Below are 27,092 nucleotides of genomic sequence, written 5' to 3'. Positions count from 1 at the left end.
AATTTGTTTTTTTTTTTTTTGCCACTCTGTAGATTTTGGAGTGGTGAGGTTATCTTCTTACATTAATTAAAAGTTAATTTAAATCCCTTAACTAAATTAGTGGCGAATGATATTATTGTTATCCAGTGCTGACACATTGAGGGGATCATGGCACAAAAAAAGACCTATTATGGCATAAAACAGAAGGTGAAGATGACCCTGCCAGGTTGAGTTTATTATCTAAGAGGTTTGGGAAACACTTGATATGTAGGGTAGTGGATTAACAGTTCTAGCTACTGATGTTAAAAGTGCACCAATAATAAAACGTTCATTGGATACTGCAATTTTTCAACAGCTAGAGGGGCAGCATGGTTGGAATGAGGATAGACCACAGAAAGTGTAGCAACTTGGAACAGATCAAGAATTTTATCTGGCTGTTGCAGAAGTATTTTATTTTGCACAGTTTTTTATTACAGGAGTATATCTTATGTTCTTAATATCGTTTGATTATGAAAGAACTGTATTTATTACTGTTTGCACTGTACCCTATATCCACATGCTTTCAACAACCTGTTCTCTCCCTCCCCCCATGCCTGGTATCCTGCAATTCCACCCATAGTTTTACATCATTATTGAACCCTGAGGACTTAGTCTTGCCACTCCTCCATTGGGTGTTTTAACTTTTAGTTGACCCATGTTGCCATCTTAGCATTTATTTCTCCTTCCTACTGTCAGCAGCAAACGCCATGGCCAAGGTTGCCAGGAGGCCTAACCTCCCTCCCCCACCTCCGTGCTCCTCTATCACCCCTGTCCTTGGTACCAGACGCCACCACCTTTCTCAGCCTCTCACCTTATTACTTTTGGTGTCTAATTTGTCTCAATACCTTTCTGACTGGATCTAAGGGTTCATTCTTCTAATGTCAAAGAGCCCAACAGCCTTCAAAAAAGAGAGACACTTCTTACCACACTAAAACTTCATAAGGGGGATTTCATTTTCCTCCAGGAGTCCCTCTTTCTTCATGACTTTCACCGTGAATTGCGATCTAAAACATTTCCTATATCGTATCATGCTTGTGACAAAACACAGACAACAAGAGGAGTGGAAGTTCTGTTTGAACGCCATCTACCATTTGAACTTATAAACTCTCTTGCAGACAAAGAAAGCCACTATCTAAAAATAATTAAATAATAATTAATAATGTTTATATAAAATATTAAACTTTATTATTAAGTAGTTAGTGGCTGGGTACTTATTTAAAGGGGGCCTATTTCTCGTACTTCCTCAACTATGTATGGAGAAGTCCTACATGAAATGTTTTGCGTATTTGGTGATTAGATTACGTTTGGTATAGATACATCTTTTGTGGCGTAAACTTTGGATTTAATGACCTTTTTGATATATCTTAGTCTACCCTCTGGACAGCCCACAAAGTCATCCTGAGGGGTCATCTGATCAGCATGGTCTTATGTTAAAAAGGAATCCATTTCTAGCCAAAATCTTCTCAAGTGACTGAAATAATATATTTTCCCTGGTGAATGAGCAGTTTGTATAACTAGTCTGGTCTTATCCCAGCATTCAGGGAGTGCAGGTGGTTAACACCAACACCAACTCCAAAATTTCACTTTTTGCAGATGACAATTTATTCTCATTGACCCAGCAGAGAATCTCCCTCTCCGAACTTTATAAAATTATGCAAACCCACGTAGTGAATTCAAGATCAATTACTTAAAATCAGAGGCCATGCTGTTTCATGTCTCTCCTCAGGATGCTGAATTCATTAACACATTTTTTTTTTATATCCTTTTATGATTTACTTTTCCAAGCTAACTTCCACTAACTTGTCTCCAAAATGTAACCTGACACAACATCCTGGAATCATCATCATCATCATCATCATCACCTGGCTGGGCAGGATCATAACTGTTAAAATCAACATCCTTCCCAAATGGCTATATCTCTTTCAGACTCTCCCAGTGACAGTCCTCCTATCCCTATTAAATTACATTCAGAATGTCTTTACCCATCTTATTTGGAACAACAGGCCACTGAGACTCTAAGCTAATATTTTGAAGAAATCTATTGCTAAGGGTGGAAGGGATTTCTCTGATATAAAATCATATTATCTGGCATCACATTTATCCTTTGGCCGCATATTATGCCCCCTCACAGGGACAACATTATTGCTCGATAATGAATCTTGCTTCCTAAATGACCTTCGCCAAATGGCCTGACCCTTACCACCACTGGGGGAGGGGATTAGGGTCAGGTCATTTGGTGAAGACCTCCTGTTACCAAATTACTTCCAACGCTTAAATTTGCAACTAGGATCATCATCATTTATTTATATAGCGCCAACATATTCTGTAGCGCTTTACAATTGGGGACAAACATAATAAACTACTAAACAAACTGGGTAAAACAGACAAAGAGGTGAGAAGGATTTGGGGACCCATACTCGTTAAAACTAAAGATTACCTCTTTGCTCTCTCCCCTGACTCCCATCTGGAAAAACCATGTGTTCCTTCTGGGGTCAGCCATTACTAGGTATCAGGATTTGAGCCAACTTCAAATTTCTAACTGATTTCTATGGGAATGGTTGTTGGCTATCCCTAACCGGTCCCCCTCCCAGATACTGAGTCCATTTGAATTTTTACAAATTCAACATTTCCTACACTACTTTTTCACGGCACACACATTTGAAAATATCTGCAGACATCACCCAATGAGCAGATGTTTAATTTCCCAAGTTTATGGTATTATTCTTGATGCTGCCCTACCCTCACAGAACTATCATGAAGCCGAATGGGAGAGGGATCTTGATCCCCCCACCAGAAGAGGAGGCTGGGGGGACATGAATCTGGATATCGCTAAAAGCTTTATCTCCACTCAAAATTTACTACCGATCATATTATACCCCAACAAGGTTTAACAGGGTGTTTCCATTGGCACTACCTGATTGTTGGAGAAATTGTGGCCAAAGGGGCACCATACCTAATATCCGGTGGTCATGTCCTGTAATAGATTCCTTGTGAGTAATTTAAACTATCCTTATTTGCAGATGATGTCTTGCTTATACTCCCCTCATACATCTCTCTTGGATATTTATAAAACCATGAATTCATACTCCATATTATCTGGTTACAGAGTAAATCTGAAATTTTGCCCATTCACATCCCACAATCTGACAAATACTGACACACTATTACAATTGTCATTAGAAAATACGAAAAAAAACGAATGTTTGGGCCTCTGTATTACCAATAGTTATAGCTAGCCATAAAGAGAACTTCCCTTCACTATTTGCTAGTGTTTGGGTGGATGATAATTAACAAGAATGTACTCCTGAAATTTCATACTGTTTTAAAAGTACCCCTGGTCTAGTACCAGGTGACGTAATTAAAAAAAAAAAACAGAAGCTTATCTCAGATTTATCTGGTCAGATAAACTTCCCAGCCTATAATTTACTACTTTGATTAGGGATATTAACACAGAAAGTAGAGGATTGCCAGATTGGCTTCAAATACAAAGCAATATTGCATTTGTGGTCTTGTTGGTCTTCATATTAGCTCTTTTAAATCCACGTAGAAACACTTAGGGCTAGATTTGCTAAGCTGCGGGTTTGAAAAAGTGGGGATGTTGCCTATAGCAACCAGATTCTAGCTTTCATTTATTTAGTACCTTCTACAAAATAACAGCTAGAATCTGATTGGTTGCTATAGGCAACATCCCCACTTTTTCAAACCCGCAGCTTCGTAAATCTAGCCCTTAGCCTCACTCTTAGATTTTATCTTCCTCCAAAGGAGATCTGAAATTAGATATTTCCACTTGTGTAAATCTTGTAAGCATTGTCTTTAATACAACATGGTACCGATTACACTTCATAGGATTTGTCCTTCTATATCACCCTTGCATTGATGAGAGTGTGGTCGCAGGAAAAGACTTCAATCTTATATAGTGGACTTGTAAAATCAAAAGTTAATGGAAGATATATTATGGGTAAACAACCATATTAAATAAAATTAATTAAAGCAATGGCCTGCCTATTGGTCCCAGCGAGGGTTATGATAACCTAGCATTCCATGTTTTACATGCTGCAAAATGTATGGTAACTGAGTATTGGAAACAAATGACAGCTCCCCTATTCAAGCAGTTACAGATAGGTCCACTATGAGACTATGAACCAGGTTCTATCCTAATATCACATATCATCTACACGGTAAGGGAGATACATTTACTCAGATCTGGGAATCGTGTTTTCCTGTACTGTACCTCAGGAGATAGAAATGGTCTTAATAATCTTGGTAACAACATTAATGTTAATTAAGATCTAAAAAGCTGCCTCTTTGATATATTGATCTAGGGATACTTTTATTAAACACACATATCGTGTAAAATTGTAAACAAGTAAGTGATGCTTTTCTACTTAGAACATCCCTAACATTCATATTGGGCCTGAGTCATTAAGGAGAGCAAAGTAAAAAAAAAAAAAAGGAGTAAGCTTGCTCCTGGACAGACCATGTTACAACAGAAGGGGTGCAAATTAGTTTATTATTTTTCACTTACATTAAATACTGACTGTTTTTTCATGTAGCACACAAATACTTGATAGCTTTATTTTTACACTGAAATTTAAAGTTGATCTAGGTCATGCCCTACCCCAACTATAAATCTGTCCCCACATTTTAAATTTACCTCACCCTCCAAGTAACATGGTTGTGTGTAAAGTTACTCCTTTTTCATGCTTTGTTCTCCTTAATGACTCAGGCCCATTGTCTTTCTCCATTTTCCCTTATTCTGTGTTTTAGGCTCATACACCCCTTACCCCTGTTAAGTTATTAAAACCAAGTAAATGATGCAAAGAATTCACCCATATGTGATTAAGATGATGTATTTTATTGAAATTAATTTTTTGACCTCTGTATGTTACAGATTTGCTTGTATATCTTATTTTGACTTTTAATTTGTTATTTTAATAAATGAAGAGTATAAAAAAATGTTTCTTAATTTCTCCAAAATTATTTAAGGTATTTTTCTGGCAAGTGCACAATGTTTTAAATATACACCAGATAAAGTTACCTCGACGGTGGTAGTACGATTTATATGCAATATTATCATTAATATTTGCTATTGTTTGTCTTCTCTTCCATATAATCTTTTATCAGAACCCTTTTGTCAGTTTTATTTAGTTGTGATGAGTTTTTAATAACGATTTTATGCCAATAGTCTGTTTATACGATGCATGTGGATCATATTGCATACTACAGCTATTTTGTTCGGAACACGTTGCTTTGTAAAGTAAACCACGTTATTAAATATTTTACATAATGATTTGGTCAAGGGAAAATTACCCAGCTTGGATAAATATAGCATTTTCCATATAAAGTGTAACTGTTCCTGAGATACAGCCCACATATCCAGATTTCAGAAGATTAATAAGGGAGCAGAGGTGTGCTAGATGTTGTGTGACAGCACATCCATTGTTCTAACAACTGTATTATTCCCTTTTAGGTACATGCAGAGTTTTCTTGAACTATTAGAGTATGAAAATAAGAGCCCTGATGACCCAGATGTCTTATATGAGTAAGTAAATGGTCTTAATCGACACTTTACTGCACTCTATCCTGTACAAAGCAGTCAGTTCATTTTCAGTGTTTTGTTGTCAAGCATTGCAGAAGGCTTTAACATCCACTTTCTTTGCTCTGAGCTGTTATATACACTGATCATCCCCAACATTAATACCACATGTCTAATATTGTGTAGGACCCCTCATGCTGCCAAAACAGCTCTGACCCGTTTAGGCATGGATCCCACAAGACCTCTGAAGCTGTCCTGTGTTATCTGGCAGTAAGACGTTAGCAGCAGATCCTTTAAGTCCTGTGGGTCCTCTATGGCTCTGATTTTGTTTTAACAGCATATTCCACAGATGCTCAATCGAATTGAGATCTGGGGAATTTGGAGGCCAAGTCAACACCTTGAACTTAAGCCATTCCTGAACAATTTTTGCAGTGTGGCGGAGTGCATTATCCTGCTGAAAGATGCCACTGTGATCATAGGATGCTGTTGCCATGATGGGGTGTACTTAGTCCTCAACAATGTTTAGGTAGGTGGTACCTGCCGTTGAGATGGTCTGACCCAGTTGTCTAGCTATCACAATTTCGCTCAGATCCTTATGCTTGCCTGTTTTTCCTGCTTCCAATACATCAACTTTAAGAACTGACTGTTCACTTGTTGCCTAATATAGCACACCCCTTGACAGCTGCCATTTTAACAAGATAATGTTATTCACTTCACATTTCAGTGGTTTTAATGTTGTGGCTGATCAGAGTATGTCTATACATTATTCCACTAAGCAGTACTGCCGAGTTTACTGAGTGAACACTGATGAGTTGGTCGCAAAATAGGAGTAAATTACTTTTAGCTAGAAAAAATAGCATATTTCTGCCCGTATAGAGGTGTCTGGCTCCACAACGCCAGCATATGCGTCTGATTTCCGTCATCGGCGCATATTTGCATTCGCTAAAAGCCAGATACTCCTCCTAACAGGCTTATATATAGGTTTCAGCTGCATAAACATACCCTTTTTTTACTGTGCATCTTTTCTCTCCCCTGTTCCGCATCTGCAGTTGCAAGGAGGTGCAAGTGGCAGATACCCGCAAGCCTGCATTGGCATTTATATATTTATATTTCTCTGTGGGCATGCACAGTGCGAATTTGCAAAATTTATTACACAAACTGGATTCATTCCACTCTGCATCAGCCCCAGCGTCTCCATGTAACAAAACTAGTTGCTTTTCTCATCCTGTATAATGACGATCTCTTATTGACTGCAGCATGGTCCAGATTCACAAATCATTTTCACATGACAATTTGAACTGTACCATCTTTATGCAGAACGTTATTTTGATTCCAATTTATTTTTTGTTAATGGTTTTGAATGCATGAAAAATGTACATTTTGCAAGCTGCCTTTCCACTTTCACATGTATGTGCAATTCATTTTTTTTTTTTTGTTACGTGATTTATTTTTTTAATTAACATTGATAATATTGATTTCCAATTTACACTTAATTACATATAGATTTGTATATAAGGACAAGTATGCTACTGTGTGTGTGTGTGTGTATTTGCTCTAATTAGTACAATAAAAGCTTTTTTGTTTGTTTCCTTTCCTTTCTTAGCTTTTTAAACATTCTCATCCAAGTGAGAAACAGACATAATGATGTGGTGCCTACCATGGCCCAAGGTGTAATTGAATACAAAGAGAAATATGGGTTTGACCTTCTTGTTAGCAACAATATCCAGTACTTCTTGGACAGATTCTACACAAATAGAATTTCTTTTCGCATGCTCATTAATCAGCACAGTAAGTAGCTGCTTGTATGTTATTATTATTATCATTGATTTGTAAGGCACCACAGTGCTCCTCAGCACTGTACAATGGGGAAACAGGGCATACACAAAAAACAGGGAAATACAAGATGGACAAAATTAATGCAGGCTTTAAAACAAAGAGTAGGAAGGGCCTTGGTTATTAAAATCGATAAGAGGACACAGTTGAAACAAGAGGAGTGAGTGTGGCTCAGAGTGGAGTTTGGGACTGTTGTGAGGGTGCATCATTATGGGTAGTATAGGTGGGAGTAGGGTAAGCTGTAATAGAGATTGGTTTTCAGAGACCATTTAAAGATTTGAAGGCTGTGGGAGTGTCTGATTGGGTAAGGTAGGGAATTCCATAAGTGAGTAAAAACACAGGAGAAGTCTTATAGGCAGGAGTGAGAGGTGGTTAACAGAGGCCTAGCACAGGTTAGATGGTGAGAGTGATAGTATTTTGAGATGAGAATTTGAGATGTATAAAAGGGGGGGGGGAGTGTTGAGGGTTTTATAACTAAGGGTCAGTAATTTGAACAGGATTCTAGAAGGCATGGGGAGCCAGTTTAGAGATTTGTGAACTGGTACAGCAGATGTAGAGCAACAAGAGAGGAAGATCAGTTTTGCTGCTGCAGTTAAGATAGATAAATAGGTGATGCTTCTGAAAGCTAGAAAGAGCTTGCAGTAGCATCTTTTGGACTTGAGTTTTTGGTACTGTTGGGATATACATGTGGAGATAGTGGAGACAAGATAGTATAAAAGGGGAGAGAATAAACTAGAGATGGCGCTAAAGCAGAAGAAGACAAGGTGAAGGGAGTGTCCATTACAATGGGTGGGGATGAAGATCACTGGGATGTAGATGAATGAAGTTTAGTGGCAGCAGAAGCAGAGCTGTGGTCAATGCGAATATTGAAATCACCTAGTTTTCGAGTACGCCGGTAAAAGGATAGGAAGTAAGTGAGCCTGAGAGCAAACTTGTCCGTAAATTGGGATATTGAACCTGGGGGTCAATAAATGACAGCAACACAAAGGTGAAGAGGAGACAATAGACATATAGTGTAGACATCAAAGGAAGAGAAAGAGTGGGAGGGTTCCGAGTATGACTTGGAAAGTACAGCATGAAGAAAGTAGAATGCCTACTCTACCATCTTATCTGTTTTGGGTCTGTGGGTGTGACTGTGGGAGAGTCCCCCGTAGAAAAGAGCTGCAGGGCATATAGTGTCAGAGGGATTAGCCAATTTCCTGTAATGGGAAAGTGGTTAAGTGAGTTTGAAATTAATAGATTGTGGATATGATACAATAACATTATTTGCATAGACTTTTCAGCTGTTGAGTCGTCCATATTCTGGCGGTTTCTTTTTCTGAACGCATTTGTGTTAGTTGTATACTTAATGCTGTTCCCCCTGATATTGAAAAGCTGAACGTATAACATATTTGATTTATGTTATGTATGCTCAGTAACACACATTGTCATAGGTTATTAATCAACATCTAATTTGTCTGAATTTTCTGCACTTCATAATAAATGAAAGTTGCCAATTAAATGTCATAGATTACAATTGCCACCAGCTGCCAATTTATTACTTAAATGGTAAAATTCACACAATGGTATTAAAAAGGCATTGTAGTAGCTCAGAATAAAGCCTTTCTAGAGTTACCTGGTCATTCAGTCTTTCTACACTTCCCATGTGTCTCCTCCAGATGTAACGTAAGAGACACACTATATATTACTCCAGTTGTACTTTGGGGCAGTTAAAACAAAGTGTTTTGTTTTTTATTTATTTCTCATTTCAGCATTTGGTAATTTTCCAGCACTTTGTTTATAATGTCTTGTATCTTTTTTATATTAAAGCTCTTCTGTTTGGGGGAGACATAAATCCTGCACATCCCAAACATATAGGCAGCATTGATCCTTCCTGCAATGTGCCAGAAGTAGTCAAAGGTAAGCGATCCACATTGCTTATGCATTGAAATAGGAAATATTCATCAAATCCTAAGCCACTTCTACTCTGGAAATTAATGTGAATATCTAGACCATTATATTCACACAAATCTGTATACAAAAATACTGTATAATCAAATTAGGTGAGTCCAAGTCTTTATCATATATAATGTCATCAGATGTTCTGCTAGTATTGTTCACTAGCCTTTTTCCTTAGTATTATTGCCATAGACAAGTACTTCTTCCTTGGAGAAAATGGTTATTTGGTGTGGATATATTATAGATTTTTCTCATTAGAGATTAGAAGACTGCATTGGTTAACATGTCTTCTTTCAATATGTTTCTATCCCCAACCTTAAGGTCCTTTTTTGTTATGGTCGTTTGACTCTACCTTTGTGCGTTTTCTATTTTTATACTCTTTATACTGTTCTGCTGAATAATTACTTTGTGGTTCTTTACCTTACAATACTGCTTGTATTTTTTCATTTCCTATTTTCTTGTTTTGTTTTCCGCATTTTTGAATGTCAGAGACTATTTACACACCACCTGTTGTTGGACCACCCCGGTAATGAGTGTGATTTTATTATTGCTCATAGATTTACTGCTTAGGGATTTACATCAATTAATGTGCCGTCTCTTGGCTCTGCACACCACTTACTCTCAGATCAAATCTGCCTGTATTTGCAGAGTGCTTTTTTTCTTTCACGGTAATATGCTACATGTGGTCAGGCATTGTAATGTGCTGTCACATATAGCACATTAAAGTGAATCAAGGATGCAAGAATTTTAATAAACACATCCTCATTAAGGTAGAGACGGGGGGTAGTGTAAGTCTTTAGAGAGTGTATAACATTCAGCTAAGGATGGTATAATACATCACTGATTCAATCCATACCCATGTGTCTTTAGTATAGATTAAACCAATGCATGTTTTTACTTGACAGATGCTTATCAAACGGCAAAAATGCTGTGTGAGCAATACTACTTGGCTGCACCTGAGCTGCAGATTGAAGAGTTTAATGGTAAAGTACTCTCTACAAAATTCCATATTTGAACATTTGTTTTGTGCAATTTGAAATGGAAGTGTGGAAACAATTATGTACACTTATTATTTTTGCATTCATATTTCCTGAATAAATTAAAAATCTAAAATTAAAGTTACATATGACTAAATAATGCATTTGACAAGAAAACGGGTATGTACATGACGTACATACAAAAGGGAATATTTTTGAAGGCTCCAGCTCTAAGGTATTTGCAACATTTATAACTGAAGCAACTTGTGTGTCAACACTTTAAACACATTTTCTTAAAATAGAATATTTTTTGAGAACCAAAGCAGTGCACATTACTTTCTGTATAGATCTGGCGTAGGGCACTCATTCTTCCTGGCACTGATTAGTTGAATCATGTTATAAAATCTGTAAATACAAGTTTAAAAATTGTTAGTTGCATTTAATTATCAGTGTCTTCCAAATGCATGTTAGAGAGATGGTTGTTAATGTCACTCTATCCTTTCAATTAAAGTGGGGAAGAAAAATTAATTTTCACCACCAAATATCCAATTGAAACACGGATAACGGGCATACAATTTTTTATGTTCTTTTGCATCATTTAAAAAAAAATCCACATAAGTGTATATTTAGACATTGTTTTGTTTTGCAGCTAAATCTCCCGGTAGACCCCTTCAGGTGGTTTATGTTCCCTCTCATCTGTTTCACATGCTATTTGAATTGTTTAAGGTAAGTTCACAACAATGCAGGGTTTTCAGGATTATTGAGCTTTACTCAGTGCATGTTTAAAGATATAAACACCTCGATCAAGAGATTATATAGAGACAATAGATTCTATCTGTATCCTAGACAGAACAAAGTTACATTTTAGAAGGGATGCTATGGAAAATGTAATGGGAATGTAAGTGAATGGAATTTGACTAGTTCTACAGTCACAGCAGTAATAGAAGTGGAGCTATGGAGTTTCACCATAAAGCAGCCGATTTCCACAATTGATCCTAAAAACGTAGATTAAACTGAATGGGATGCACACAGCTCATACCTCAACTACTTTAGTTTCCTTAGTTTTCAGCTTATCAGCGTGATGAGAGTGCAGTGTATCTATGTATTTTTGCTTTTTGCGGTTTTGGACGATAATAAAAGCAGCTGATATGTGCGGTTTAATATTGATGTGTGCATTCTCCTTTTTTTTTTTTTTCCTGTGTGATTGAAGACTTGTGGCGTTCTTGGTCATTTGGCAGCATTTGTTAAGAGAGGTGTATTTGGTTGAGTTAAACGTGCTGGGGGCTAAACAAAACACGTTCACTGTATCCTAGAAGTGGCACCAACATAGTGTATTATTCCTTGGAGTAAAGAAAGTATTTACATGTTTCAATGAATGGGCCAAATAAAAAATAAAAATGAGGTAGAGATAAAGTGTTATAGAGTACAACTGTATGTAATTGTATTATAGTTGCCTAAACTTCCGGAATGTCCGGGAGACTCCCGAATTTTTGAGAGGGCAACCTCCCGAATCCTGTCCGCTTCATTGGTGAAGTGGGTGGGGGTGGTGCTAATCACGTCATCCTGGCCCCACCCTCTGCCGAAATTGGTATTGTATAGCTCGGGGCGGGGCATAACGACACAATTTGGCCATGCCCTCAAGACACAGCCAACTTTGGAGATCTCCAAAGTTGGCAAGTATGAGTTATATTTGTCATAAAGTTTATATGTATTTGTATATATTCGCTTAAACAGCAACTCCACCATTCTTACAGGGATGTGTTTTTTCTTATTTGTAGTATTGTCAGTAAACTTAAGGAAGAGTAGAAAATCTAGAAGTTAGATATAACTGTTAGGTTTTTTTTTTTCTTTCTGTGCTGCTGCTCAAGAAATGAGACCAGGGACTTCCCTGACAAAATGTAACAGTTGTCGATGACAGTTTGGCCAGGTTATCAACAATAATCATATACCGGACATGCAGTCAGTGCTAGAAGAGTTTCTAAGCACTGGACATTACCAACATTACTTATCATGCAAAGTTCCTTAATCTTGGCCATGAATTCTTCCCTTTAGAAACATCCACATGTTACTGTATGTCTATCCAATATTTTCTCACCTAACCCCACGATAGCAGTTAGCTTTTTAATTTTATCTTTCCCAAGTTGATGACATTTTAAGTAAATTTCGGTTATTTGTTTAATGACACATTGTCCAGAACTTCAATTTTTAAAATCTAGTTCTTAGTATTTTTTTTTTTAATGGTTTAAAAATGTACTGTAAATTTCATTGACACACGGAATTAGGTTGCAACTCCTTTTATATATCATGTTTATATGTTTTATAACACGGGAGATTTCTGCTTTTTTTGAAGCACAAGTGTGCTTGCTAGGTCATACTGCAATCATGGCTGCCTTAAAGGGCATCGTTTCCAAACAACCATAATGGATATAATGTTTTCAAGCTGACCTGCAATTGGTTTGTGTTTGACTCTGAAGATGAAGTAAAGCCTAACTATTCCACCCTGATAATCTGCAAACAGTCAAGTGTCAAGTTTCTTCTGATGACCCAAAACACTGCATGGAAAGTTCTATGCCTCACTTCGAGAAGCTTGGATTTCTCCAAGTTTTACGCAGAAGAAGCAGATGACAACATCTAACAGCAGTAGTAAAAATACAATATAATGCTAGTATTTTACTTTTTTTTACCTACTACTCATTTTTATATTTTTAGGTAAAGTACCAAAAACTTGTAGCCCAGATTCAGAGGGGTGGTATATGGATAAGTAGAGGTCCCTCAGTAAGTTCTGTAGCATTTATAGGGTTCTTTGTGCTGAAATAGATTGGGAACCACTGTTTTAATTCTAATAAATATCTGCTTTTATGGCTAAGAAAAACAGATTGTGGTTTAATTCCTGTGCGCTGAGGTCATTTCCCAGATGTGGAGTTTGTGGTAATAAAAAGTTAAGCCTGGCCTGAGAAAACGTAGCAACTGGAAATACTTCTTTATATTATCCTACGTAAATATAATTTAACTGAGGGAGCAGCAAAGCATTGTGGGCCAGCAAAACTTGTTTCCTTAGAGTTGTCACATAATCCTTTCCGAAACAAATTAATAACAGTGTGTATTGGAATCCAGTTAAGGATAAAATGCCGTGCCATAATTGTTCAGAATTAGAGGTATCGCTATCCTGAGCTTGGCTACAGTTCAACCTGGTTACTCAGTAATTTACTGCTATAATAAGGGATAACGCTTCCTAGGTGTTGTGAAGCAGCAAGCATTTCATTTCATAAGAAAAGATTGGCAGTTTCCACAATAATATATTGTGGTGCCTTCTTACATGCAGTTCTTGAGCAACCATTTTATTAATAATTGGGCATTTAAATAGCTACTTTATTCAGATGTTAAGCCTATTACCTTGTTATTTTACTTTAATAATTAGTAATCATAGTAGCAGAAAGTAGTAATTTTGACTCAAAGAAGACTTGAGTTCAGTCGTCTTGTTGCTCAGTGCTTTAATTATGTTGGTGCCAAAAAAAGCTTGTAGCAGCCGTATGCCCCTACTGGTGCAAAGCAGGCGATACCTCGCACTGCCGATACCTACACCATAATCAGTGTAATGGTCTCTCTCCAAATGCTCAGGTGGAAAACAATAGTATATCACGCCCTATAGCCGAAGCTTAAAAGCATTAGCTCACATAATTAAAGTGGGCCTCTCATTATATGTAAAACATTTGACTTGGACAAAGCCCAAACTGTATATTTGTTGCACTGTCATATTGAAATGTTTTTCTTTTAAGTTGTCATTCTTCTGACATATGCAATTACATTTACCTGGCATTACCTGCTTAGTGAAATAATCAGGTTGTGTGTCACTCTTGCATATATTGCATTATTGTAAAAGGGAATTCATGTTAAAGATTCTACCTTAACAACACTTCGGTCACCTACACAAAGCAATATCCACAAGAATGTAAATGTGGATGATGATGTTGATGAATGCAGCCTATTATCTCACCAGGAACCAGTGATCTCAATGAGGTGTGAAATTATGTCAGCTGTTCCTTGTGAATTTTGTTTTGTCATGTTGTTGGTCAATGCCACAAAATCACCATCATCATCAACATTTATTTATATAGCGCCAGCAAATTCCGTAGCGCTTTACAATTGGGAACAAACATTGATAAAACAATACTGGGTAATACATACAGACAGAGAGGTAAGAGAACCCTGCTCGCAAGCTTACAATCTATAGGACAATGGGAGTTTGAAACACAAGGGCATGTGCTACATCATATTGCATAATGGTTTAGCTAGAACGCAAAGGTAAAAGTATTGAGTGGGCTGTGTGTGTTGCAATGTTGGTCAGAGGGTTGTTGTCTTGCGTTAGCTGTGTAGAGGATGGTAATAGGGTAATCTAGGGAAATTAAGATGATGGTTGAGGAATATCATAACCTTGTCTGAAGAGGTGGGTTTTCAGTGAACGCTTGAAGGTTTGAAGACTAGAGGAAAGTCTTACTGTGCGAGGGAGGGAATTCCACAAAGTGGGTGCAGCCCGGAAAAAATCCTGTAACCGAGAATAGGAGGATGTGATGATAGTGGAGGAGAGACGTAGATCTTGTGCATAACGGAGGTGTCGAATGGGGAGATATTTCGAGACCAGTGCGGAAATGTATGTCGGTGCAATTTTGTTGATGGCCTTGTATGTTAGTAGAATAATTTTATATTGGATTCGTTGAAATACAGGCAGCCAATGTAGAGACTGACAAAGTGGCTCAGCAGAGGAATAACGGTTAGTAAGGAAAATCAATCTAGCAGCTGCATGCAAAATAGATTGTAAGGGTTTAAGTCTGACTTTGGGAAGACCAGTAAGGAGGGGATTGCAATAGTCGATGCGGGAGATGATGAGTGCATGAATTAATGTTTTTGCGGTGTCTTGTGTCAGATATGTGCGTATTCTGGAAATGTTCTTTAGGTGTATGTAACATGATTTAGATATAGAGTTGATGTGGGGAATAAATGACAGTTGTGAATCAAGGATTACACCTAAGCAACAAGCTTGCGGGGTGGGATTTATGGTCATGTTATCAACAGAAATTGAAATGTCAGGCAGGAAGCTTCTGTTTTTGGGTGGGAATATTATTAATTCAGTTTTTGAAAGATTGAGTTTGAGTTGGCGGGAGACATCCGAGATGAAATGGCAGAAAGACAGTCAGTAACGCGAGACAACACAGATGGTGAAAGATCAGGAGAGGATAGATAAATTTGTGTATCATCCGCATAGAGATAATACTGAAATCCAAAGGAGCTTATTAGTTTTCCAAGAGAAGTGGTGTAGATAGAGAATAGCAGAAGACCTAGGACTGAGCCTTGTGGTACTCCAACTGATAAAGGAAGCAGAGCAGAGGTGGATCCAGAGAAATTAACACTGAAAGAGCGATTAGATAGGTAGGATGAGAACCAGGATAGGACAGTGCCTTCAAGACCTAGGGATTATAGCGTTTGTATTAGGAGAGAGTGGTCAACAGTGTCAAATGCAGCAGAGAGATCCAGGAGAATCAGAAGAGAGTAATGGTTATTATTTTTTGCTGTGATCAAATCATTGACAACCTTGGTCAGCGCAGTCTCTGTGGAGTGTTGAGAGCAAAAGCCTGACTGAAGAGGATCCAACAGGTTGTTTGCTGTAAGAAATTGTGTGAGGCGAGTGTAGGCAATTCTCTCCAGAAGCCTGGAGAGGGGCATGGGAGTTGGGAGATGGGGCGGTAATTTACGAGAGAGTTAGGGTCAGAATTTTGTTTTTTTAAAATGGGAGTAATCACTGCATGCTTGAATAGTGATGGAAAAATATCAGTAGAAAGAGAGAGATTACAGATTTTAGTTAGAGGGAGAATGAGAACAGGAGACAGGGACATACCAATTTGTGAGGGAATGGGATCAAGAGGACAGAAGGTAGAGTAGGAAGATGAGAAGAGAGTAGAAACTTCCTCTTCATTTGTTGGATCAAATGACGAGAGAGTGTCAGAGGGTGCTACAAAGGAATTGAGCCGATTGCATGTCAAGGGAGATTATACCATTTCAAGCCTGATCTTATCAATTTTGTCCTTGAAATAGGAAGCAAGATCCTGTGCACTGATGTTAGTTGGAGGATTTGGGGCAGGAGGATTCAGAAGAGAGTTAAATGTGTTCAAGAGGCGTTTGGGGTTAGAAGCCTGAGCATAGATGAGAGATCGGAAGTATGCTTGTTTAGCAGTGTCCAGAGCATTTCTATAGGAGTGGTAGATATCCGTATATGTGATGAAATTATTAGAGGCACAAGATTTACGCCAGTGAAGTTCTGCTTTACGAGAAAGTTTTTGTAGAGTTCGTGTTACTGTAGTGTGCCACGGTTGGCAACGAATACTACGCGAAGTATGTAGTGTCGCTGGAGCCACTTGATCCAGGGCAGTTGCTAGGGTTTGATGAAAATGGGGTACTGTCCGATCAGGGGAGGAGAATGTAGAAATTGGGGAGAGAAGGTGTTGGAGAGAGATGGAAAACTGTTGAAAATCAATAGAGTTGAAATTCCTGCGGTTGTGAGGAGGCTTGGAAGAGTTTGACACTAGGGAGAGTAAAGAACTGGGGGTGAGCGAGTAGGTAATAAGGTGATGATCCCCGAGAGGGAAAGGAGTGTTTAGGAAATGAGAAACTGAGCATAGTCTAGAGAAAACAAGATCAAGACAGTGGCCATCCTGATGAGTAGCGGATTCAATCCACTGGGAGAGATCAAGTGAGGAGGTAAGAGAGAGTAGTTTGGAAGCAGCATTGGAACGTGGATTAGAAATGGGGATGTTGAAATCACCCATGATGATGGTGGGGATATCAGTAGATAAGAAGTGAGGGAGCCATGCAGAGAAGTGTTCAAGAAATTGTTGGTGTGGACCAGGGGGGCGATAGATGGCAGCAACACGCATAGAGAATGGGTTAAAAATCCTAACAGTATGTACTTCAAAAGATGTGAATGTGAGTGATGGGACACTTGGTAGAACTGTGAATGTGCACTGTGGGGAGAGAAGTAGTCCAACCCCCTCCTCCTTGTCTGCCTCCCGGTCTGGGGGTGTGGGTGAAATGAAGACCACCATGTGAAAGGACTGCAGGTGAGGCAGTGTCTGATTGCATGAGCCATGTTTCTGTTATTGCTAGAAGGTTGAGGTTGTTTGAGAGGAAGAGATCATGAATGGAGGTAAGTTTGTTACAAACAGAACGTGCATTCCAAAGGGCACATTTAAAGGACTTTGGAAGAGAGGGGAGACAGGAGATGCGTTTAAGGTTTGCTGGATTTCTGTGGTCTTCAGATATATGCGTGTGGGAGAATTGAGGGGGACCTGGATTAGGTGATATATCACCAGCTAATAGAAGCAGTGATGAAGAAAAGTAGGTAAGATGATTGTAAGATGTCTGTTGTTTTAGATTCTGGTGGCATGGTGCGGCTGTTAAAGTTATCGAATTTAAATAGGAAAACAGTTCATGAGTGTTCACTAGAGGTGAGTGAAGTAATGAAGGGGCAATGTGGACAGAGGTGTGTGTTGCAGGATGGGTGAGGGATGATATAGTCCTAAAGATAATGCCATGAAAAGAGAGAAAGTAAAATATTTTGGCAAGCATTGGGATTTATGAGTCAAATAGCAAAAATTAGGGAATTAAGGAATTACCTAATTGCAATGTCCAGTGTAATCAGATAAGTAGTGCAGAGCTATGCTGCAGCAAATGTAGTTTATCCATGGATGTCTGGATAGTATAGAGTAATGATGTGGTAGTCATGTGGGGGAATGGGTGGAAGTGTTGAATGGAGAGTAATAAAGAGCAGGTGATTGAATAGCTGAGTTTTTGCAGAGTCATGAGAGAGGAGAGTGGTTCAAAATCAGTATCAATTCTTCCTAATTGTGATGGCAGACAAAGCATTAAGTAGAACTGAGAGCACAGTGATAAAGATAGGGGACTGAAATAATGTAGCATGGGTAGGGAGTGGTTGAGCAAGTAGTACAGCAGGCTGATTAAACATAGTGGATTTTGCAGTGAAACCAAACTGACATATAAAACAAACTTTCATGAAATGAGAAGAAAATAAGATCAGAGTTCAAAACAGTCCTCATGCTGCATGGAGCTTGTATCCAGGGTGAGTTGAAAACATCAGAGGTAGAAAATGGAGTTTCAAGTGAATACTGACTGTAGTCCCTGTGTAGCTGAGTTAATAGGCAGAATGTTCTTCTCCTGTTTTCTCCGGTATAACTCCGAATTATGCTGTTTAAATTTTTTGTTTACATTTGTATCTATACACTTAGATATATATACACTAACTATGCAGCCATCACTGGCTTTGCAGCCATTCTACTATGAATATATCTGATTAACAGACACATGTGATCAGCGTTCTTCAATCAAGACCACAATAAACTCCCCCAACCAACACTAGCCAAAAAAGGTTTAAACAAACAAATAGTGAAAGGACAACTTGCAATAAAACTGTAGTAATTACCATTAGAAATAAAATTGCATTTTCTTAATGACTGCCTCCACTTTGTGTAAGCAACAGGTGGGATTAGCCTGTGAGCTGCTCATTACCAGTAACTGATCATAGATGTGTACATGCACAAGTGTGGGCAAGCATATGCAGGTGTGTGAAACCTCTCAGTGAGACTCCTCAAGGCTTATGATTTCAGTACATATGGGAGAGTTACAGCATCCACTGTCCAAACTGTTTAAACAGGCATAGATAGCCCAAAAGGTGTATAGTTGCTATAACATCTTGGAGTTCACTACTGAAGTGTTTAAGTGTATGTGTGCATCTGTGTTCTTTCAACTCATTATTTCCATAGCCATCATAGGGACCATATATAACGCTACAGTGATATTTTATCTTTGATGTTTCTTCAATCTAGAATTCAATGAGAGCAACTGTAGAGCGGCATGAGGACAGTATGGAATCTCTGCCACCTATAAAGACATTAGTCACGCTTGGGAAAGAAGATCTTTCAATTAAGGTACATTTCATACAGAAAATTACAATTGTCCCGCATTCTCTAACGTTGAAGTACTTAAAGTGTACCTCTACAGTAAACTATTATTTATCTAATATAATGTGTTGGTGAAGGGGGCTTAAAAAACCTGTACCTTCTGCAGTGGTCCTCTACAGCAGTTTTTCGCTGTTTTAGTTCAGTCATCCAGATGATGGGGGTTACTTTACAGGAGTATACATTGCAACCACGTATAGGCTGTAGGCCAAGTTTCAGAATGCCTCTGCTCTTTCATAAGAATACCCTGTATGCCACATGCCACCACCCCTCCCCCCTCATCCACATATTATCTAAAAATAAAATACACACACACACACACACACACACACACACACACACACACACGGATCAAGTAAAAGTGTTCCCCTCCAGGACTCGTGATGTTAGCACAGAACACCTCCAATAAGGTGTAATAGCTGTTTGGAGAATCACAAAAACGATGACCAAATGCTGCGTTGTGCAACTTGCCATTGAGATGCAACTGTTAGTAAGCATTTATTGCAAAAGATGTTCTGTTTTACTATTTTCTTTCTCTTAGATTACTGACCAGGGTGGAGGGGTGCCACTAAGGAAGATTGATCGATTGTTCAATTACATGTATTCAACAGCACCCAAACCCAGTCTGGAGCCAAGCAGAGCAGTTCCCTTGGTAAGTTTTTGATCAATATGTGATATTCACTAAAAATTACTTAACTTCAGGTACAGGCTGCGCTGGGGAGCAAGGAGGCATGTGCCTCCCAGGCCGGTCACATAGTAGGCTACCTTAGACTGGGTCACCGAGCCACATGCATTTTTTTTTTTTTATTTAAAATGTTCCTAATAGGCTACTGAGTTGAATCTTACCCCCAGGCTAAAATTTGCCAGCCCTCCTCTGCTTAAATTTATACTGAAAACCTCATGATACTTCACTCTGCTTGGTGTAGCTGACTTTGCCATCAATCAAATCCATTTTATATTAATTCTTCAGAGAATAAAGTTGATTGAAATCAAAAGTGAATACATGAAGTGCTTTGAGTAATCAAACTTGTATTATTCAATAAGTGTGTTTTGACCATGCTATGATTTAAGTAGCAAAATACAACTAATTTAATTCTCTAATGTACTGAAACAAAAACTAATTACTTGAATCTCGTTTCCATGGATTTAAGGCTGGTTTCGGTTATGGACTGCCCATCTCTCAACTCTATGCTCGCTATTTCCAAGGAGACCTTCAACTCTACTCCATGGAAGGTGTGGGGACTGATGCAGTTATCTATCTAAAGGTATTATCTATCTCCTAAGAATTGTGTGAAGATATTTTTTTTTTTTGCCTTCATGATCATTATTTACTTTGTTTAAATAATGACATTATTTAAATTTCTGTTTCAATTATTTTACTACTTATCAAATGGAGGAAGTAGGGATTTGAAAGTTTTTTTAAAATGTATTTTATTAATGCTAAATGCCAGCCCATGATGTTACAGACAATCAGGAGGCAAGTTTAGACTGTAAATTATATATTAAAACATTTACTTCTGTTAAATTGGTAAAGGATGGCTCTATTCCTGTGACATGCACAATAGCCACATCAGATGAAACTGTATGAGCTTTCCTTACACTGTTTTTTTGTTTGTTGTTCTCTTTGTTCTCTCCTCTTCCCTGCTCTTCCCATTGGTCACGCTGCCTCTCTTACCTTCTCGCTCGCCTCTCCTCACGCTCAGAGCCGTAACTTAGAATTCTAGCGTCCGGGGCAAGAAAGACAAATGCTACCCCCCTAGCCCTCAATTTTAACCAAATTAACCTAAAAAATTCCTAAATTGCGCCCCCCTTCAGCATTGCGCCCTGGGCGGTCGCCCCTGTCGCACAGCCCTAGTTACGGCACTGCTCACGCTGCCTCTGTTTCCTACTCGCTCGCCCCTACTCACACTGCCTCTCTTTCCTGCTCGCTCGCCCCTTCTCACGCTGCTTCTCTTCCCTGCTCGCTCGCCCCTACTCGCGCTGCTTCTCTTCCCTGCTCGCTCGCCCCTACTCGCGCTGCTTCTCTTCCCTGCTCGCTTGCCCCTACCCACGCTGCCTCCCTCTTCCCTGCTCGCTAGCCCCTACTCACACTGCCTCCCTCTTCCCTGCTCGCTCGCCTCTACTCGCGCTGCCTCTCTCTTCCCTGCTCGCTCGCCCCTACTCACGCTGCCTCCCTCTTCCCTGCTCGCTCGCCCCTACTCACGCTGCCTCCCTCTTCCCTGCTCGCTCGCCCTTACCCACGCTGCCTCCCTCTTCCCTGCTCGCTAGCCCCTACTCACACTGCCTCCATCTTCCCTGCTCGCTCGCCCCTACCCACGCTGCCTCTCTCTTCCCTGCTCGCTCGCCCCTACTCACGCTGCCTCTCTCTTCCCTGCTCGCTCGCCCCTACTCACGCTGCCTCTCTCTTCCCTGCTCGCTCGCCCCTACTCACGCTGCCTCTCTCTTCCCTGCTCGCTCTCCCCTACTCACGCTGCCTCTCTCTTCCCTGCTCGCTCTCCCCTACTCACGCTGCCTCTCTCTTCCCTGCTCGCTCTCCCCTACTCACGCTGCCTCTCTCTTCCCTGCTCGATCTCCCCTACTCACGCTGCCTAACTCTTCCCTGCTCGATCTCCCCTACTCACGCTGCCTAACTCTTCCCTGCTCGATCTCCCCTACTCACGCTGCCTCTCTCTTCCCTGCTCGCTCGCCCCTACTCACGCTGCCTCTCTCTTCCCTGCTCGCTCGCCCCTACTCACGCTGCCTCCCTCTTCCCTGCTCGCTCGCCCCTACTCACGCTGCCTCCCTCTTCCCTGCTCGCTCGCCCCTACTCACGCTGCCTCCCTCTTCCCTGCTCGCTCGCCCCTACTCAAGCTGCCTTCCTCTTCCCTGCTCGCTCGCCCCTACCCACGCTGCCTCCCTCTTCCCTGCTCGCTAGCCCCTACTCACACTGCCTCCCTCTTCCCTGCTCGCTAGCCCCTACTCACACTGCCTCCCTCTTCCCTGCTCGCTAGCCCCTACTCACGCTGCCTCCCTCTTCCCTGCTCGCTCGCCCCTACCCACGCTGCCTCTCTCTTCCCTGCTCGCTCGCCTCTACTCGCGCTGCCTCCCTCTTCCCTGCTCGCTCGCCTCTACTCGCGCTGCCTCCCTCTTCCCTGCTCGCTCGCCCCTACCCGCGCTGCCTCCCTCTTCCCTGCTCGCTCGCCCCTACCCGCGCTGCCTCCCTCTTCCCTGCTCGCTCGCCCCTACCCGCGCTGCCTCCCTCTTCCCTGCTCGCTCGCCTCTACTCGCGCTGCCTCCCTCTTCCCTGCTCGCTCGCCCCTACCCACGCTGCCTCCCTCTTCCCTGCTCGCTCGCCCCTACTCACGCTGCCTCCCTCTTCCCTGCTCGCTCGCCCCTACTCACGCTGCCTAACTCTTCCCTGCTCGCTCTCCCCTACTCACGCTGCCTCTCTCTTCCCTGCTCGATCTCCCCTACTCACGCTGCCTAACTCTTTCCTGCTCGCTCGCCCCTACTCGCGCTGCCTCCCTCTTCCCTGCTCACTCGCCCCTACTCGCGCTGCCTCCCTCTTCCCTGCTCACTCGCCCCTACTCGCGCTGCCTCCCTCTTCCCTGCTCACTTGCCCCTACTCGCGCTGCCTCCCTCTTCCCTGCTCGCTCGCCCCTACTCGCGCTGCCTCCCTCTTCCCTGCTCGCTCGCCCCTACTCACGCTGCCTAACTCTTCCCTGCTCGCTCTCCCCTACTCACGCTGCCTCTCTCTTCCCTGCTCAATCTCCCCTACTCACGCTGCCTCTCTCTTCCCTGCTCAATCTCCCCTACTCACGCTGCCTAACTCTTCCCTGCTCGCTCGCCCCTACTCACGCTGCCTCTCTCTTCCCTGCTCGCTCGCCCCTACACACACTTTCTTTTTCTCCCCATGCTCATACCTCCCCTCAGTCATCTGTTCTTACACTGTCTCTGTTCCTTGATGTAATCTCTTAATAATGGTTACTCTCTTTTCATCTCACATTGTCTCATATTTTTTCTTCCTTGTTCTCAACCTTCCCTCCAGTTTTAAGATGCCATCACACTGCAGAGTGTCTGTTGTAAATGCACAATACACATTTTAATTTGTGTGGTAATATTGCAATTTTTTAGAAGTAATATTATGTAGAAAATTGTGTATCACGTAAGAATGTAGATACAATCAAAATAGAAGTAATTTGATAAAAGCATAAAAATTATAACCTGTGTGGGTGTCATTAGATTGTATTGAATAACCTGTGTCAAACAACCAATCCTCTATTGAGGATTTGGTGATTTTTCACCCATTACAAAACCTTTGTATTCCCACATTTTCTGTGCAAAATTACTTCTGAAAGATCAAAGTGGAAATAGAGACCATTTGATGTTTCGGAAACTAATCAGGTTCTGTTTTTTTCTTGATATTTACAATGGCTTTTTAAGCGATTCCTGTTTTCTTAAAGGGAGGCCAGGAATGGGATTTTATTAAATATTCACTTCCCTTTGCAAACTTCTTCACACTAATTAATTATTGTTGCATTTTAACCCATATTTTATATTAACTTGTCATTCACATTCACACACAAGAATATTGTAAGCTTGCGAGCAGGGTTCTCTTACCTCTCTGTCTGTATGTATTACCCAGTATTGTTTTATTAATGTTTGTTCCCAATTGTAAAGCGCTACGGAATTTGCTGGCGCTATATAAATAAATAAATGATAATGATTCACATTCACACACAAGAATATACTTCATAAGCATCGCCATGGTGGGATAAATAATTTACTCTTTACTGCGCCTTAGCGATGTTATGAAGATTGGGATAAGATTGGGTACTGATAATTACAGGTTTAAAAGTTCCAGACTGTAATTCGGGATATTTATGTAACGTGTTGGTTTTTTAGAATCTGCCACCAGATTGTGAAAAAGAAAATTGTTGAAAGTATATATTTTTTCAAATGAAAGTCCTTTTTTTTTTTCTTCCCCCTACATGTAGGCTGTTTCTGGTGAGTCATTTGAGAGACTGCCAGTATTTAACAAGTCAGCATGGCGACACTACAAGAATCCTGCAGAAGCAGATGACTGGAGCAATCCAAGCAGAGAGCCGCGGGATGCTTCGAAGTACAAGGCTAATAAGTAGCCCTGGGGTTTACTTGCCAAGTGGCAGTTGTCGTTACATAAGGCATTGCCTGGCATTGCATAGTTGGTGATTGGTCAGTAGTCTTGTCTGAGTAATAAGGAGGGAGGAGCTTGAATTTAGACATTTAAATATTAAACCAAGTGTGTCCTGTTATGCCAGTAGCTCACTGCTCATGTTGCACTGTCTATGGCTTTTAATAATATGTGTGACCAACACTTGGTTTGATTTAACCAGTGAGGTGACGAAAACAATAGGATTTGCACTGCTTTTGTTTATATATGGAATTATGTAACAAAACTGATTACTGCTATTTTTCTGTAAATTATTATAATGTAATCTATTGCAATAAGTTCTTTTTCTGTAATGGTAGACTCAAATTTAATAGAGTAAAATGGTAAGGTAATACTTACAATTTACCTTTAACAAATGGATTAATACACTCCAGTTGCCTATGTGATAATATTTCGCAATGTAGAGCAGAACAGTTATCTTCAGTATATCAGTGCTCACAACTATAATTGATCAGATCTACTGTGTGTGTGTGTGTTAATTTTTAAGACCTTTTTAATCTTGCGTTCCCCACGATTTACCGCGCTCCTCCTTTTTCTTTTCAAATGTCCTTTTGAGCACTATGAACGCTCTTTCATAAGGGAAAGGACTGTTGCCGCTAAACCACTTCATACATGTAAGAGCTGTTCATTTATATTTTATAACATTATGTTCACTGATATTTTTACTTATTGAATTCATTAAATTCAGCCCAATCAGCGAAAGTGGGTGAATTCAGCAGATCAATAAGTGTAAAACCATTTACAATTTGCCACTTTTACAGACTAGTGCTCTATCGAAGTGCAAAACATTTGATGTTTTTTGTTACATGGAATTTAAATATTTGAATATCATTTAAAATAACACCTGATATATAATATTTGATACAATATTAGACAACGGCTGGAATAATTTTACTTATTCAGTTTTTAATTTAATTTGCAATAAAAGCCTAATCAGTAATATTAAGCTTCCTTTATGGAAAAAAAGGCATAAGATTACCACGGTAATGACCATATTACCTCTGTATAAACACCTCAAACCAAAGACACTTTCTTTGCAGCATCAGTTTTCATAGATGAAAATATTGTAATGCAATAGTAAGTAATATGTAAACGTGTTTTTTCAGAATCAAAACAGTGGTATGTCAGTGCATTGTTACATAGTCATTGTTGTTTATTTTCAATATAGATCACTTCTTCCTATCTTGCTTCAACCAAAATACAACCACACCTTATTGCAACATTCAGGACAATTGTTAGAAAGTTACTTCTGTTTTAAAACATTTTACCATTTGCATTTTTAGTTTTCTTTAGTAGTGGCTACAAGTAGAATTGCAAATGATTTCGTTGTTTTGCAAGATAATAATAGACTGTACATTATTTAAAGTTGCAATCTGTCCGTTTCTTTTTAGAATATGTTTTGTTGATGTAACCTTTTAAATTTTTCTTTTTCTGCCACATACTTTATTTTTTCAGATTTTTGTGATGTAGTTATCTAGGGTTATGTATTATTTATATTGTTGAGTGTTTCAATGAAGTGGCTGTTTTTCTTCCTCATGGATTAATGTGTCTTCTATCACTTTAAAACAACGTTTCTGAAAAACAATAAACCTATTTTTTTAAGAATGGATTGCCTTTATTTTCTTTTCCTGTTTTCATTCTGTAAGGGTTTAAATAATTTGCCTCTGAATGATTTGATTGTTTTATAATGTTTTTATAGTGGTTAAAGCAGATGTCCATTTTAGAATGTCATTTTTCATTCAGCATCCTGACATCTGAATCGCTCTGCATTGACGATGATATGCCCCATTTTCTATTAATGTGAAACGGAGGAGCGTATAATTTCTTCAGAATGTCACGATTTCCTGGTCATAAGTCCATTGTTTTCTAAAACGCTTGTTTTTTACATACCCTCTGATATGGCCATCAGTGTAGGGTTTACAGATTTCCTCAGACAATCACAGGTGAAATATTAAATGGCACATGTGGGTCATTTAATATACATTTTTCAGACTAATAATCATATAAAAATCTGGAAAACATGCACTATTGAGAGTGCCTCAGAATAGGATTTAAAACTATCTACCAACAATATCCAAGATTCTGAACTACAAACAGTGGGCTTAGGTGTATATCCATCTCCGGTTTTGTCTCACTATTTTATAGTTTCACTTTATCATCCACTTTTCTTATCCCCTTTTTGTAAAATGAATAAAAAAAAATCCCAGATAAATTCAGTTTTCATGGGTTTCAAGGAACTGTAGAGTGAGGGATTTGGGGCTACAGGTAACTGTAGTATGAGGGATTTGGGGCTACAGGGAACTGATAGCATGAGGGATTTGGGGCTACAGGGAACTGATAGCATGAGGGATTTGGGGCTACAGGGAACTGATAGCATGAGGGATTTGGGGCTACAGGGAACTGATAGCATGAGGGATTTGGGGCTACAGGGAACTGATAGCATCAGGGATTTGGGGCTACAGGGAACTGATAGCATGAGGGATTTGGGGCTACAGGGAACTGATAGCATGAGGGATTTGGGGCTACAGGGAACTGATAGCATGAGGGATTTGGGGCTACAGGGAACTGATAGCATG

General features: G+C 39.9%; 1 protein-coding gene across 1 annotated transcript in view; it reads left to right on the top strand.

The window, feature by feature from the left end:
• PDK3 (pyruvate dehydrogenase kinase 3) overlaps nucleotides 1-26,075 on the top strand; it is a 56,516-nt gene extending 30,441 nt beyond the window's left edge. Inside the window, exons 3-11 of the mRNA XM_075196517.1 lie at nucleotides 5,489-5,560; nucleotides 7,158-7,342; nucleotides 9,197-9,286; nucleotides 10,231-10,308; nucleotides 10,952-11,028; nucleotides 19,194-19,295; nucleotides 19,867-19,977; nucleotides 20,477-20,590; nucleotides 24,302-26,075. Of these exons, the coding sequence (XP_075052618.1) occupies nucleotides 5,489-5,560; nucleotides 7,158-7,342; nucleotides 9,197-9,286; nucleotides 10,231-10,308; nucleotides 10,952-11,028; nucleotides 19,194-19,295; nucleotides 19,867-19,977; nucleotides 20,477-20,590; nucleotides 24,302-24,445 (973 nt within the window). The 3' untranslated portion in view covers nucleotides 24,446-26,075. The remainder of the gene's footprint in view (nucleotides 1-5,488; nucleotides 5,561-7,157; nucleotides 7,343-9,196; nucleotides 9,287-10,230; nucleotides 10,309-10,951; nucleotides 11,029-19,193; nucleotides 19,296-19,866; nucleotides 19,978-20,476; nucleotides 20,591-24,301) is intronic.
• Nucleotides 26,076-27,092: the final 1,017 nt, after the last annotated feature.

This window comes from Mixophyes fleayi, chromosome 2 (genome assembly GCF_038048845.1).
Source record: "Mixophyes fleayi isolate aMixFle1 chromosome 2, aMixFle1.hap1, whole genome shotgun sequence".
Classification (NCBI taxonomy): domain Eukaryota; kingdom Metazoa; phylum Chordata; class Amphibia; order Anura; family Limnodynastidae; genus Mixophyes; species Mixophyes fleayi.
Note: the sequence above shows the minus strand (reverse complement) of the source record. Positions and strands in the feature narration are given on the sequence as shown.